Raw genomic sequence first — 17,126 nt, 5'->3', positions numbered from 1 at the left:
ATTTGACTACAAACTGATAACTGGGTAGCACTTCATTCATCTAGCACTTTATTCTATGCACCCCAAGAGAATGTATAGACTATAGTAGGGATGCAAAGTAATGGTAGCAGTGTCATGAGTGTGTCCACAGACCTTCAGGTCAAGATGAACTACATTGTTCTGGTGGAGGAAGGCCACTCCCTCCAGGATCTGTCTCATGAGCCTCTTCACATCTTCGTCACTGAAGGCCTCATCCTCTCGGTCTGACACACACTGATTGAAAATTTCTCCTCCAGCCGCACTGCAACCAAATACGCATGATTTAGGACAGATCATTTGCTAAAACGTTCAGTGGCCCTCTGTGATGCTTCAGTGTCAAAGCATCACATCAAATCATCTCTTATTTCAAAGTCATGGGGGGGGGCAGACAATCAGAGACAAACACTTCCCTTTGTAATTCTGGGGTTGAGTTTGGGCTGTAGGAGGAAACTGCGGCACCAACGTCAAACCCAAACTACAGACTGCGCTCCCTGTTTCATCCAAAACCTGACCAAAATGAATGTGAAGCTTGCCCTACGCGCTTGCTTTTTACGGTGAATCCCATAAGACACAACAGAAATAAACGGCTCCCTGACCCGGCTGTGTCAGTGCATGTGTTGGCAGAAATAGCACATCACATCCAAATATAGCAAACTAATTATGAGCTTCACTTGACTGAGGCCATTTATGCTTTTGACTGATCGCTATTTTCTCCACTCCCACATGAGAAAACAGGACTGTAGTCAAAATACAAACAAACTTGCTGTTACAGTGTGTAATATCTTACCACTAGATGTCAGTGGATTGCAGACCACAGTCCACTGAACTATTTCAGTTGACTTCTTACTGCATCCAATTTAAGCCCATAATCCTAGCTACAGTGTCTGCTATAGGACAAAAAACTCTGTGGTGAGTGTCAGCCCACTATTTGCCTCAGCCGGGTGTCCACGTCTTTTTAATCTGGAGGAGGCTGTAAAACTTTGTGGGAGAAGTCTGCTCAAACTTTGAAAGTAAAACTTTCTTTGGAGTGGATCTAACATTGTTTGTCTCAGACACTTCATAAATAAACTCGCATATGATATGAGATGGTGGGGCTTCCACAAACCGGCACCTGCTCCTGTTTTTTTTTTAATGGATTGATTCTAAGTTAATGAGACTGCACCAATTTGTTGGAAGATGTACTGTAACTACAAACTAATCAATGCATATTTTTGAGTACAACATTCTTTTTTTTTTTTCTATTTAATAACCTTAAATACTTACTGTACCTTTAATTTCATCTGACTGGATGTAAACTCTGATATAAAAACTCAGTTCAAAACTCAAAAAGTGAGGGCAGTCAGGAATAGACAATGGGTCCCCACAGGGTGCCGGTGAATTAGGCTTTATCTCAGAGGAAGGCAGAGAGGAGAAGGAGGAGGTTTGTGACTGTGTTTTTTGGTTTCTATGCTGAGAAGGAAAGACCCTTAAAAATAGTTTAGGGGTCAGAACTGATGAGCATTAATCAAAGCCAAATGTAATTGGTCCTGACAGGAAACCTATTTTACACACTGATCAAGGTGTGAGGCAATACTGAAGTCCAGCTACAGTATAACCTGTGCTCTCCACACATTTTGATCCAGGACCTGAGTGAAGAATTAAGTCAAACATTTTCTGAAGAGTGATTCTGATTCGTTATTAGAAAATTCCTCAGCTTCAACCTGACCAAGACATTCTAGTCTCCAAGACTTGACAATTCTGTCATAAAATATTTTGGTCAACACTATTGAATGCTGCACTGAAGTCAGAGGCCATAAGAAGATCATTTGTAACCTTCACTAATGCTGTTTGTTTCTAAAATCTGAAACCTGATTGAAACTTTTTAAATTAATGATTCCTCTGCAGATGATCAGTTAGCGGTTTTACAGCCTCTTTCAAGAATTTGTCCAAGGAAGGTTGGAGATTGGCATATAATAAGTTAAAATAAAAAGCCATCACTTGACCAAGTTAAGTAATGTTTTAATTACTTCCACCTTGAAGGCCTGTGGTTCATAGCCCATTAATACAGACTGATCATATTTAAGTATTAATTAATGGTAGGAGTTCATTGAGCAGTCCTGTAGGAATGGGCTCTAATAGACCTGTTGATGGTTTAGAATAAGTAATTAAAACCGCAAGCGGTGATATCGGGCCCTCGCACTCCGCGCGCGTCGACCTGTGGCGCTCGTCGACCCGTGCTGCACTCGGAGGTTTTGTGATCGTGATGGGTCTCTAGAAAGTTGAATTCTTTTATAGGAAAAGGTATCTTTTGCTCTCGGCATAGACGCAATGGAATATTTGGGGGTGTGGTCACGGCTCCAGCATGCAAAATAGGGCATGGGTCTGATTGACTTTTTTGATGGGCTGTTTGTCTAGATGATGTGGAGCCAATTTGGTCTCACTGGGTGAAATGCCCTAGGAGGAGTTCATTCAAATAGCAGGCCTGAAAATGGCAAAAATTGACACTTTCAATTGAAGATGCTGGACTTCCTGTAGGGTTTGGAGTATGGCTCCAAGAGACTTTTTTGTATGTCTTAGGATGTTACATGAGTGTGCAAAATTTCAGAGCTGTAGATAAAATGTAACTCAGGGGCTAGCTAAAAAACATGGTATATTATGATATTTAAAGCTGCCAGTAGGGGGCGCTCTAACGTTTATGGACTTTATGCATGTCAATGTGTTCAGGGCAGGAGGCTTATCAAATAGATGAGGATTTTGTAAGGAATGGTGAAAGATATTTCATGTATTTCAGAGCAAAACTAATTCTGTGGACGGTCATACAAATTTTCATTTGCTTCTGTAGGGGGCGCTATTGCGCCTACAGTCTTGAATCTGTAGTTATGGATTCAGCCTGGGTGTGTACATGAGTGATTAAATTTTCAGCCTGATCAGACAAAGCATGTGCGAACAAGTGCACAAAAAATTTTGGTGGTGAGGGAGAAAAACAAAGGCCAAATTTAATGGGCTGGTGTGACAAGGCCGTTTAATATTTTTTAAAGATTTCCACAATAATTGATGGGCTACTTGTGTAGATGATCTGGAGCCAATTTGGTGTCAGTGGGTGAAATGCCCTAGGACGAGTTCGTTCAAATAGCAGGCGTGGAAATCGCAAAAATTGACACCTTCAATTGAAGATGGCCGACTTCCTGTAGGGTTTGGGGTATGGGTCCAAGAGACTTTTTTGTACGTCTTAGGATGTTACATGAGCCTGTACATTTTCATACATGTAGATAAAACGTAGCTCCGGGGCTACTCAAAAAACATGCTATTTTAAGATATTCCGAGCTGCCACTAGGCGGCGCTCTAACGTTTATGGACTTTATGCATATGAATGTGTTCAGGGCAGCATGCTTATCACACCACTGAAGTTTGAGCCAGATTGGGCAAGTTGGCTTTGAGTTACAGCCATTTTTGTGTTCATGGCGAATCATCGAACTTTGCCGTCCCATAAGGGTCACGCCCTTTTGTCAAAAAGTCACAGTTTTAAAAACACAGTAAGTCCAAGTTCTTAAGGCTTTCCAGGTGAAATTTGAGATGGTTCTGCTAAACCACCTTGGAGCTGGACCTCCAAGTGTAAAATATGACATTTCCTGTTCCCACTAGGTGGCGCTGCGACTGATATTAAATATTGTCATATGTATGTGTTCAGGGGGGCACCCTCATCCTACTGGAGAAGTTTGATGCACATTGGATCATGTAGGTATGAATGAGAGGCAATCAAATTTTCATGGCGAATGATCAAAGTTCAAAGGGGCATAAGGACCCCTCCCCCTTGGCAAAAACTCACCATTTTCGAGATTTAGATTCCCCTGGGGGTGTAGGTTAGACAAACCAAATATGAAGATGATAACGTCTAAAACCTCTGAGTTATTAGAAAAAGTGTGAGGGCTGCAAATCGCCAAATTTGCATAATTAATTCAAAATGGCGGACTTCCTGTTGGGTTTAGGGCATGGCTCCAAGAGGATTTTTTGTGCGCCTGGACATGATATACATGTGTATGAAGTTTCATTCATGTACGTGAAACACAGCGGTGGGGCTCCAGTTTAGGGGGCGCTAGCGAGCCATTTGGGCGCGCCCTTGCCCGAGCCCATTAAAATACTTAAATTTTCACCAGGTGTGACGCATGTGCAAAGTTTCATGAGTTTTTGAATATGATAAAGCCCCCAAAAAGCCAATTCATTTGCCTGAATAATAATAATAATAATAAAAAAAAAAAAAAAAAAATAATAATAAACGAAGCAATTACAATAGGGCCTTCGCACAGTTCGTGCTCGGGCCCTAACTACTGAAGTCAGCTCAGAAAGATCAATTGGAGAGAAAGTCTAAATATTTGTATTTGTGAAGAAATTCATGAATTCATTACTAGTTATGGTTAAAGGAATACTCAGCTCAGCTGACTCTTTGTCAGCCTGTCTACAATGCTGAAAAGAAAGCTGGGTTTGTTCTCATTTTCTTCAATCATGAATAGACGAATAATAAAATGTCCTAGCTTTACAGAGGGCTTTTTAAAAAATTTTTTTTAAATAGAGCAACAAACTCTTTTTCCAGGCTAAATGAAGATCATCTAAATTAGCAAGACTCCATTTCCTCTCCACTTTAAGGGTTATCTGCTTTAAGTTGTGCATTTGGTATACGCTGAGTTATACCAGGGAGTTGTACGCAGCAAGAATGTACAACTACTAATGAGCTAGTCGACCTCTGTGGGAGTTGAGATAGCTGCTCTGCATTGTGTTGGCACACAGTACTGAAGAACATACTAGTGGTGGCATTTTATCCTCAAACTTAGTTACGGCATTTTCAGAAATACATCTACTGTAATGAAATTTATTCCTCACTGATAAGGAATCCATTATTGTAAACGTTAAGAAATGATCAGACAAAATCCAGTTTTCCGGGAATACTGTTATATGTTCAGTTTCTATGTCATAAGCAAAATCAAGATCCAGTATGACTAAAGTCTGATAAATCAGATAGAACTGAGTACAGGCCAGGTGGACGATAGACAACAAATAAAACAGATTTTTAAGTTTTCCATTTTAAGTTTTCCTTTCAAATAAATTAGAACTCTGTCTGGATCTTAGAGTAATTAATAAGCTGGAGTGGAAGATTGCTGCTACTCCTCCTCCTCGGCCTGTGCTTCAAGGATTTTGACAGTATGACTCGGGGGTGTTGATTCATTTAAGCAAACATATTCATCCTGCTGTAACCAGGTCCCTGTAAGGCAGAATAAATCAATATCTTGATCAATTATTAAATCATTTAGTAATGACTTAAAAGAGAGACCTTAAGTTTAACACATTTAACTTTTTCATTCTGTGGTGCAGTTGAGGATACTATGTTTTTGTGTGAATTTTTATGCTTAAATTGTTCTTCGCTGATTTTTGGTTTGGTTTTTAGTGGTCTGGGAGCAGACAAAGTCTCTATGGGGATGGGGTTTGAGAGGACGACAGGAAAAGAGAAGCTGCAGAGAGGTGCGTAAGACTGCAATTCTGTTTCCACTCCCAAATCAGGATAGTCAAATTTGGCCAGATTTCCAGAAATAAGGGCTACTCCATCCAATGTGGGATGGATGCTATCTTAACAAGACCAGTCAGGTCACATGTTTTTTTTTTTTTTTTTTTAAATAACTTTGCTATAAAGTTGATTACTGTATGATCTGTTGTGATTTTATATATTGTCATTGTATAAATGTTTTTATGTTTCTTTCTGTACTGGCTGTGGAAATAATTGCCCTTCGGGCAAAAGATCTTTGAATTGAATTTCCTTGCTCACTGTAATTTACAGAAGGTGAAATGTCAACTTTTTGTTTTGCCAGAATTGTCAACTCAAGTTTTGTGAGTTTACTTGTGTTTTGTGTATGCATTATACCCTTGGCAACAGAAAATTTTCACCAGTTAATTGTACTGGCAGTTCTACTGCCTCAAGCAAGGCCTGCACTGCTACAGAGGTGCTACAGAGGAGATGATGGGATTTCAGAGCTAAAGGGTAAGTGTACAGCTAAGAAGGGGAACTATAAACCATTCAAAGCTACCATCATAGTGAATGTGAGCTCCTTGGACAATAGATAGACAAAATGCAAATATTATATGAAGATGACAGCCTCAGTTGATGTCAGCAGCGCCCCACACACACTAGACTGTGTGAGCATAGCACCATTTTCTCTGCCTGAGTCGCCTAACGATTTGCCAGAATCGCTTCAAGGCCGTCCTTCTCATCTACCTCCAACATACAGGCAGCAAGCCGGGGGGATACAAGAATACCCACCCCAGCTCGCCACCTCTCACCAAGGGCACCTCCAGACTGGAACAGAGTCCAGCCCCTGTCCAGGAGACTGGTTCCAGAGCCCAGGCCATGCAACGAGGTGAGCCTGACTATATCTAGCCAGTATCATTAAACCTCATGCACTAGCTCAGGCTCCTTCCCCACCAAAGAGGTGACATTCCATGTCCCAATGGCCAGTCTTGATGGCCGGGGATCAGTCCACCAGGGCCTCCGCCCCTGGCCACCACCCAACACACACTGCATCCAACCGCTATGATGTCTCCTGTGGGTGGTGGGCCTACAGGAGGGTAGGCCCATGTCATCTCTTCGGGCTGTGCCCGACTGGGCACAACAGGCTAATGCCCAGCCACATCTCAAAATTTCCATGGAAAAATAACCATCATAAATAAGTTTAAAAATTTTACAAAACCCAAAATGCAGTGTTGGCCTAAAAATTTAATCACTACTTCTTAGCCAATAGATTGCAATACTTTCAAAATGAATCAAATCAAGTTCGGTAGACAGCCCACTGTTGGACCTAGAAGAAGCACTTTGTGGAAAAGTAAAAATGTCAGATCTGCCTTTCATTAGCTTCAGTATCAAGCATCATAAATAACTGAATCTGCATCACTTTTTTGTTTTTTTGATTGGAGCTGCCTCTCAGCTGTCAAAGAGTTCATTGGTTGATTGGGTACATACCACCACAGAAGAAGACATGTCGTGGTTATAAGAGCTCCTGCTGAAGCTCAGGTGGTAATTAAAATAGAAATCATGTCATGATAGTGTTTAAAAGTTTAAAACCTCTCTGACAGCCTGGTGGGAATTTTTAAAAATAACTAAGTCTTCACTTAGTTATTACTTAGTAAACTAACACCCATTTGGAACAATCCAGATATGTGTCAGAGAAACGAAGTACAGAATTTCCTCTCATGTCATAATAAGGGTATAAAAAAATCTACAACATGTTATTCAAGATGGGAACTTTATTTCATTCCAAGAACTTATATCAAAATATGGACTCAGCAACAGTAAATTTCTGGAATATCAGGTATTAAAGATCATACAGGAAATATTTATGTATGTATATTTATGTATCTTATGAACCCCCAAATTATCATCAAAACTGTGTAAGTTATTGTTAAAAACTGATGATTTAGTTTCTCTACCAACTGCAAAATGGCAGTGTGAGCTCTCCATCAATGCAGATTTGGATGCTTCAAATGGGCCTTAAACACTCCAACATATACACTCACTGTACAGGCAGCTCTGCTGAGAACAATATGCATGCTATATGGTCTTGTATGCCTGTACAGACGTTCTGAGGACATGTGAAGACCTATTCACATGGTTTAGTTACTGTATCCTAACCTCACCCACACTATGTATTTTAGGTGATGCAACTGAATTAGATATGGTAAATGGACTAGTTCTTATATAGCGCTTTTCTACTCTGAGCACTCAAAGTGCTTATACAACACGTTTACATTCACCCATTCATAAGTGCTTTTATTGTCTAACATTCACACACATTCATACACCCCAGGCTTGAGTTGGAGAGCAAAGCATTCAGCCAGGAATCAAACCGCCAACCTTCCGATTAGTAGGTGACCTGCTCTACCTCCGGAGCCACAGCCACCCCATAAAATATAGAAATAAAAAAAAAAAAATCACAGAATTCTTACCACCTAATCCATTACTAATAAAATTATCTTCAAGAGAAGGAAATATAAAATTGGCAAATTTGATTCCCTCAGGTTCCTCCTGATTAATTCCATTACATACGTGTGTGTGGGGGGGTTGTGGTATCTGTGGGTCTGCCCTGTTGGCGGTGGTCAGAGGCTTGGGTGGGTGGTGTTGCCTGGCTATTTGAGTATTGCTTTTTGTTTTTATGAATCAAACATGGATAATCTCAATTGCCTTTAAACTACTTACTACTTGGACAGGTAGCAGAGAAACTTTCTGTTTCAGCTCCACAACCACAAGGACAGATACAGGAACTCCTTCCTGCCTCAGTTTGGATCTCAATGCCTGCATTCTCTTGCTAGATTGTATTTATTAAGGCCAAGAGTCCGTGTCTTTGATGAAGGCAATGCTGCAGCCAAAACAATCACCGCAGTTCATTCAGAAATCACTCTAAGAAGAAAGCAGCATGTGACTGGAGAAAGTGCCAGAAGCAAGGAACACTGGAAATGGGGAGTTAATGATTAATAACTAGGTCAACTCAGAGGGCATGTGCAAACACCTGGCCAGCAACTGTTTTCTACACGTGCGTTCAACAGTTGAAAAGAAAGTTCATTCCTCATAGGATCAGACAGAAACTAATCCAGTGTGGTCTACAGAAAACAAGCACCATGCTGCCGCTCTGCTTTGAGCAGTCTGATACTCCATGACTTAACACACTGCAGTTGTATCCAGGTAGTCTGGCCTTTTAAACAGGAGGGTAGAGGACAAAACAAATGGTTTTTCAATATTTAGACATAATCATTGATACCACTTAAATATGAGTGGCTAAATGTAAAAACACAAGCAGAGGTGCAGTCCTGGCAGGACACACTGAAGCAACGTTCTGCAACATTTTTCCCCCCAAGAAACGAAAATATTCACATTTAGCTTAATGGTTGAAATTCAGTGGTCACCTTAGGAGTATTTCATACCAGTTAATGAAGACAAAATGAGTGGTCAAAGCTGTCATGATATCTAGGGCCACATTTAATAATGGTCTGTGCCAGCAAAACCCACTTTTGACACCAAAAAGCTACTGTTGGTGCATTTGCAACAATGCACCCAACGGAGTAGAAAGTTCTTTGAGACCTAAACAAAGTAACACAGTGTAAGCTATAAAAACCTGTAACAATACACGTCTTTCTCTATGAAAAAAGTAAAATAAATGAGAGGAGGCTGAAGAAGAATCAGTTTGGTTTTCTATAAGGGTTGAACTAGTCTGTTAGACTGTGTGTGAGGTCCTGAGTGCAGACTTTATCCAGAGGAGAGCTGCATTAAGACAAACTGTTCCACCATATAAACCAGAACTCTGTGTGTAACAAATGACCTGTGTGATGTGTAGCAGAACACAAAACATTACTGAACACAAGATCCAGAGCTTTCTGTGTGTTAATGAAGATGCTGTTACTGTACCCCCAGCGTAAATGTGCACATTGCTTTTGTTTTTCCTGCACATAGTGTGAGGCTGCAGTTACAATTGATATTTTAAGACTCAGACATTAATATAACATACTAACATAGTTCAATTAATAGCTGCATTTGAACAGACATTTAAATATGGCTCACATAAGAGAAGTAAAAAAATAAAAATTTTCATATATCTGTACTTGAGTATTTGTTTTTCTGACAACTTATTACTTTTACACAAATATCTGTACTTTTTACTGCTTACATTTTCAAAACTGACTCGTTACTTTCAGTTTAAAACATTTGAGGGGAGCGTTTATTTCGCATCACTGGGCGCCTTCAAACAAACTGATCTGAGCCTAAATGGAGGGAACGAGAACACAAAAGACAATCCTACTGGTGTATCCATCACTGAGGCTTATTGCATACAAAGAGATGAAAAAGGTAAACACCATATAATTTATGCATCATTTATAGTGCTATACTCTTGGGTTAAAGTGGGTCAGAAAGATCAGGAACGCTGTTTGTGTTACAGGCGTCAGTAAGTTGTGGTTACCGTACTTGAGCTAGCTAGTGCTACAGAAGAGGAGTGAAAATAAAGAGAGTGACATTTATAAAGTGGCAGATAATTGTAAATGCAATGTTTCTATCAGCTCAACTAATATCAGCTAACACACAAACTGTTTGTGTGCAGTTTGTCACACCATGTGTCCCAGTGAGAAATTCACTGAGATGGAGAAAGATGTAAAAAAAGACAGAACAGGAGAGGAAGAAGAGAGGTTGGATTTAAAGGTAAGGACTGCTCAGTGGCAGTATGTGCTCAGATTGCTCAGAGCATGTACTTTTTCTCTTTTACTTGAGTAAAGAAGATGAATCAGTACTTCAAATTTTAAACTGGAAATTTAAAGCTCACATGTAACATCCTCACTCTTTTTTAATCTGAGGGGAGAGAGATAGGACAAAAGACATGCTGTGGAAGAATCAGCGTCATTGTGTACTGTCCTGCAAAACAAACTGAGGTTTAAACCAACATCGTGTTATTCAAAGGTTGCATGAAATACTCTGCAGTTTAGTGCAGATAAACAGATCTGTTTGCAGCACTGTGATGAATTTACAGCTCTGTGTTGGACAGGTGCACAGTGGCTGTGGTGTTGGTCAGTCAGGTTACATCAAGCGTAGCAGATAATTCAGGATGTGACGACAAATGCGTCTTGTGTTCTTCTGCACGTGATTCAGTGCAACTGTAACACAGATTTCAGGATTATGCAGTGGAATAGTTTGCCATAAAGCAGTCCTCCTCAGGATGAATCCTGAACTCCACCTGAGCGGCGGTCAGATACGTCTATAACTCTGACATTATGACTCTGCAAAGTGGTAAAACTCAAAATTCACCAGAGAATACACAAGGAAGAATAATGCAAACCTGCCACTGTGGTTAAACAGCCTTAGAAATGTGAACAATAATCTGCATGGCTTAAAAAACAAAACACAAAGCAAATAAAAAAATGGAGACAATTTGTTATTTACACTCTTAACCCAGATATTAATTGTAATTAAACTTTTTAGTAATCATTACTTATTCTTTCATGTTTGGTAAAAATGTTGTCCCATTACTAAATCAAATTAGTTAACTGTACTTTTCTACTCAAATATAGAGTGTAATGAACTTGTTAAGCAGAGATTACTAAAGATTATGTCTTTGAAGTGAATGGGCGGGGCATATTCAAACTCAGTCCTGCAGCAACATGTACCCCAGCAAGTTCAAGGGCTCCGGACTGGTAATCTGCATTATCTAATGCAGTTCAGTGCAATAGCTCTGCCACAACTTTTATTTATTAAGAAAGTTTGTAATGTTCAGTTTACACTGTTACAAGAGATCAATATCCAGCCACGTGTTGCTTTCAATACAACTTGAAAATAAAAAGGGTAATTAAATACATCGGAGGAAATATTATTACTTATATTAACAACAACACACCTAAACTTATATGTAAAGCTTATTTGCTTTACATATAAGTTTAGCTTAAATAGTAATTTTATACAACATGTTTAGTTGTGTTAACTTAGAACCTTAGTACAATGTATCAAACATGTTTAGTAGTATTTACTAAAATTGATTAGCTCACATAAATAGGAAGAAATTTATATGAGCTAATCAATTTTAGTAAAGACTAACAAACATGTTTAGTTTCATCTTTGTCTAAAAACTAGAATGGTTTAAAGCAGGGGTCTTCAACTCCAGGCCTCGAGAGCCGGTGTCCTGCAGGTTTTAGATGTGTCCCTGATCCAGCACACCTGAATCACATATAGAAGTCATTAGCAGGACTCTGGAGAACTTGACTGCAGACTGAGGAGGTAATTCAGTCATTTGAGTCAGGTGTGCTGGATCAGGGACACATCTAAAAGCTGCAGGACACCGGCTCTCGAGGCCTGGAGTTCCCTACCCCTGGTTTAAGGCAACGAGTTTCCACGTGATTTTCTAGTAAACTCAACTAATTCGGGTTAAGAGTGTAGGGTTAAGCTGTGAAACTTAATCCAGCAATATTGATAGGATTATTCAGTAATGGGCTGCCCTGCTCCTAAACACAAGTAAACTAAAACAAGAGGCCGAGGAGCCTCACTTCCTATGCTTTCAGAAACACGCACAGACACACACACACACACACACAGACACCCCTCCACAGATATGATACCAAACAAACACAGATTGGCCAGCTGCCTACTTGTCGGTCCTGAAGCCTGACAGCATCACGATGGCTTTGAAGACTCTGTGAGAGGTCAGGTTGACACAGGCCGCAGGGCAGTCTGAGTTTGATTGATGAGTTGATAATGTAATTAATGAAATTAATGTCAGCACAGTCCTGTGGGAATGAATCAATTTAGCTTTGATCGGCCACCCGTTACCATCAACTTCAGATGCTTTGTTTAAATGAAAAAGAAAACATGTCATCTGACCTAAATAATGGACCCAAAATCTGATCTGCTTCAGACACACACACACACACAATCACACACAGACACACACACTAAATACACAGAGCAAAAAATAGGCACAAAGAGGAGGGTCTCAGAACTGCATCAGCAGATGAAAATTATGTCCAGAAAGACAGCAGAAACAAATGTGTGTGACAGAGGAACAATAAAGTAAAAGAGAGAGAGAAGCCCTCCTCATCAAATATTCATGTCCAGAAACCTGGAGTTTCCCCACATCCTAATGGCTCCATTTATGGGTGGAAAATAAAAACTCACATTTCAGTAACTTGTCTACATGTCTGCATCCTGACATCACGAATTAATGAACCTTCAACAAGCTGCCAAGGCCAGCACGAATTGTAAGCCCTTATTCAGTGAACCCCAAACATGTGTAATTTGTGCAGATCCCCAAGAACAGACTCCTCAACTTTGCAGGTAAAAGCCAATAAAAAGCCATGTTTAACTCTAAAGCAGCATGCAAGAAAGACAAGAGAAAAAGAAGCATTAAAACAATCAGCCAATAATAAAATAATAAGATTAAAGATGATAAGGTGTTAGCTGTTTAATTACTGTCTGTACCGCCAACAACAGATCAACAGTGAATATATGAGCAGATTTTTCTTTATCAGATTCTGTGTCCAGACCCAAACCATGACTCAGTGTTTCTACTAATACACTGAATACTGTTGCGCCTGAGGTTCCTCTGTGCCACAGAGCTCCACTGTCATCTAAAAACGTTTAAAAACAATTAAAAACACATCAATGGTGAAAACGTGTCACCATGAACACATAAATGTTGTGATTTCATTTAATATGCATGTTAATTCTCTCTCATATTCATGTAGAAAGTTGATATTTTTGTCAGATTAAAAAACTAATAAGCTGTGGTTAGTGAAGTACCTGCATCCTCATCACATTTGCTTTGTGTTGCTATTAGACTGCACTAACATCTCCTGACCCCATCTGTGCTCAGAAACTGGCTCACTTTTAATAGATCACCTGCATCTGTGGGGGGACCCTAATTCACTCTGCTCAGGAAACCTGAGCTCAGGTTTGATAGTTGTTGATTAGCACAAAGGTAGAACTTCTTCCTGTTTGAGCACTGTTCAATACAGTTACAGTGATCAGTGGTTGCAGGAAGTTATTCACTTTATTTGGTAAAAGCATGTATTTGTCATCCACCCTTCAGCTGTCTGGCGTTGGGTGTCACACAGTCAAAGTATTTAACATATTTAACACAGTGTCAGTTCTGACTAACAGACTGTAGAAAGTAAGAGGAAAAGAGACCAGCAGCCAGTCCCTGTGCAAGCTGAGCAGGAGTCAGAGGATTTCAGCAGTACAACCTTTACAGCAGCAAAACACTTTATGAGTGTGAATATCAGTATGTTTTTGTGTTTTTCAGTATGACTGACTGGGCGAGGAGCCATGCTTTGACTGGTCACATGCACTCGTGCGGCTCAATATATAATGAACTCCCGGTTGGAGCTCAGCCAGCAGCAAGGCCATGAAGCTCTCTATTGCTCTCATTCATTCTCTGTGGGTGACTGTCCTCTCTCTGGTTCCCCATTCTCTCCATCACGTTTACACTATTCATGCCTCAGTGTCGTTCCCCGCTCCCCCCCCCCCTTCGCAATGTCACGAACAGATTTCTATGACCTTCATTTGTAGAATATCTGCCCCCTCCTCCCTCCATCTATCCTTCAATCTACCATCACCATTTGCCCCACTGCCCGAAATATCCGTCAGCTGCCGTCCAAGACTATGTTGTCAACATCCCCTGTGAGGAAGAATGGAAGCATTCTGCTCTACTTCCCCCCCCCATTATAAAAGGATAGAGAAGAGAACCGGGGACGGAATATGGACTGAATGGAGCAAACATTCATTGAATCAATGTGAGCCATCTCCATCTTGAACAGCTTACATTTCCATATAAAGCCTGTGCACTCTTTCATATAGTTCAGTAACATTTAATTAGAAATTCATTGAAAGACATTTAAGACAGTTAAAATAATAACTGGAAGTGGTAGTTGAAAATTGTGTGTTTTCAAAAATGTTAAGAGTCATAGTGTTGAATAAAATGACACAGCCAGTGTGTGAATAACTACATTAACTGGGGAAGTTGGTTTAAATCTCCAAAAACTGGAAAAAAATCAGACACATTTGGTGCACTAGAATCTGATGAAGGCCACAGAGAACACAAGCAGCCCACAACGTTTCAATGATTTGAGAAATGGAAGTTAGAGTTTCCTCGAGAATGGTCTGACACGCCTAAAAACAGACCAACTGAGCAGCATTTAGTTTCAGTTCAATTTAATCTCATCTACATAGCACCACTTCACAACAGTCCTCACATGGTGCTTTATAGACCTTACAATATCAGATAAAAATCAAACAATTTTACAACCAACTTCCTTTTCATAAGAAGAGTAATCCAGCAGAAACAAGCTCATGGAGGGGAAATCGTTGGCCATCACCACTTGAAGGGGTGAAAAGAAATAGCGATAAAAGGAGAATTTAGAGAGGGAAAAAGCAATCAGGACAAGTCAAACTATAAGAGAGTGTAGACAAAATTAATGAATGCAATCATGGCATACAAACACATGGAGAGTGAAAAGAGGGCAGCCTGAGCCTAGAGCAAAATTCACGGTCACCTGATCCAACACTAATTATAAGCTGAATAGAAATAGCTGAACGCCACACACGAATGAATAAACGAACAGAGACATATACCAACATTTATCACATCTGCATTTTTCCTTATATGAAAATAACAATGCATTTACAACACCAACCAGAGTGCAGTGTGGTGTGTGTGTAAGATGTGGAGACCCATCCTCATTCGGGACAGCAGTTAATTCTGTTATTAGCCTTTCTATGAACAATGGCTGGGACTGGGATTACAGACTGAGGTGGGGGAGGATGGGCTTACTGGAGCACTTAAAGAAAAAAAAAGGAACTTATGGGATCTCCTTAACTGGACAGATTGCACTGATGGCATGTGCTGCTGACAGCACATAATCCTGTAAAACGCTATAATCTGTGAAACACTGGCAGCACCTAAACTCTATTACATCTCACTCAACACAAAGAGTAAAATCAGAGACCCAGGTTGGGGCCAGGTGCATTAAATTTCTTTGGCCATTTAAAAATTAGGCACCAAAAACACACCGGCTGCTGTGAGTTTTGGTCAGAGATTTTTCATGACCTCTGTCCTGATGCAGAAATGGTCATTGTAGGCTTGTCACAACAACTAGACAGTGTGAAATGTGTTAGTCGCGCATCCAGGGGTCACATTAGTCTTTGAAGCTTTAAGCACCTCTGCCTCAGCTGAATCAAAGTCGCAGTTAGATTTCAGAATAATGGCATGGTTTTTGCGTGTTGGGCATTTGTGTTGTGCACATTTGCACTGTCCAAACACCACAATCAGTTGGGAGGATTGACATGTACTTTGTCTGTGCAGTGAAAATGCTGGTATAATCCTGAGCACTGTCAAAGGTTCTGTGAATAAATGACAGCTCATCCAGAATGTGTCAGTACCATCTAATCCAGCAGTTTGCTCTGAACTTTTTTAAACAGACATGTTGTGTGTCTGTGTGTATGCATGCATGGGTGCTGGGGAGTAGCAGGGGGAGGTGGGATTCACTGTGGTGAGGCATGCAGGCGAAATTCAATATGGCATTTGCAGGGATCGAGACAGGGATAGACAGAAAATTGGAAGTGAGAGAGACCCTCTTGATCGGCCTGGCATGTCATGAACTGACAGACACACACACACACACACGCACACACGCACACACGTACTGTTAGAACCAGGTCAAGCATGGCCCAAATATGACCACTGAGATGAGATCATCAACAATTCATGCAGCTACTGTAGCCAAAAATATTCAGTATCCCATATATTTGTATGAATCCCACACACTTGGTCAAACTGAGCAGCTGGTCTTTATTCTGTGTTACTGCTGTCAGTCCGTCTGTCCTCCTCACCTCTCAACTATAAGCCGTCCATATCCTACAATACAAACTGTGTGTGTATACATAAGAAAAAAGCAGAGCACATTGTTGGAATAGCCGGTGTTTACTGGAGCATTAGAGTTTGGCCTGAAGCTAGGCAGGGCTACAAAAACTCCAATCCTGCTTCCCTTTCACACTAAAGACCAATCTGTGTCTCACTACCGTGTACAGAGTTTAGTTCCACAAATCCATAAGTGTACTATTCCACGGCAATGTGGAGGCTGGTGTGAGAGCCATCACACACAGATGTCCTGGGGAAAGGGGGTTACAACTGTCACATTCTTAAATATCAAACTACTCCTGAACCAAAGACAACGTCAGAAACGCCCAAAGTCCTCTTTTCAGATGGAAGTGAATTTTGAAGAAGAGGGGAGAAGCACAGAATCCCAGCTATTTCACATCCAGTGTGAAGTTTCTGCAGTCGGTGATGATTTGGGGCATCATTTCATCTGCTGGTGCAGGTGATCAATGGTCCAATGTGTTTTATCAATCAGTGTAGCGTCTACCAGGAGATTTTAGAGCACTTCATAACTGCATCTGCTGGTAACGGCGTTCCCACCAGGTAGTGGGTGTGTGGATGAACATACTTTTCAGAAGATGACATTTCTGGATTTAAATCCTCTCTTCATTACCCTTAGGAAATATTCTAACAATTCGAGGTACTGGATTCTTGGATTTACTGTTTTGTTTTAAATAATGGGAAAAAAATGAC

At 40.5% G+C, this 17,126-nt stretch overlaps 1 protein-coding gene across 1 annotated transcript in view; it reads right to left on the bottom strand.

Annotated features, from left to right (window-relative positions):
- Window positions 1-17,126, bottom strand: part of stk17a (serine/threonine kinase 17a) — a 34,628-nt gene that overhangs the window by 2,325 nt on the left and 15,177 nt on the right. Inside the window, exon 3 of the mRNA XM_030756756.1 lies at window positions 133-280. Within this exon, the coding sequence (XP_030612616.1) occupies window positions 133-280 (148 nt within the window). The remainder of the gene's footprint in view (window positions 1-132; window positions 281-17,126) is intronic.

Source organism: Archocentrus centrarchus, chromosome 20 (genome assembly GCF_007364275.1).
Source record: "Archocentrus centrarchus isolate MPI-CPG fArcCen1 chromosome 20, fArcCen1, whole genome shotgun sequence".
Lineage (NCBI taxonomy): Eukaryota > Metazoa > Chordata > Actinopteri > Cichliformes > Cichlidae > Archocentrus > Archocentrus centrarchus.
Note: the sequence above shows the minus strand (reverse complement) of the source record. Positions and strands in the feature narration are given on the sequence as shown.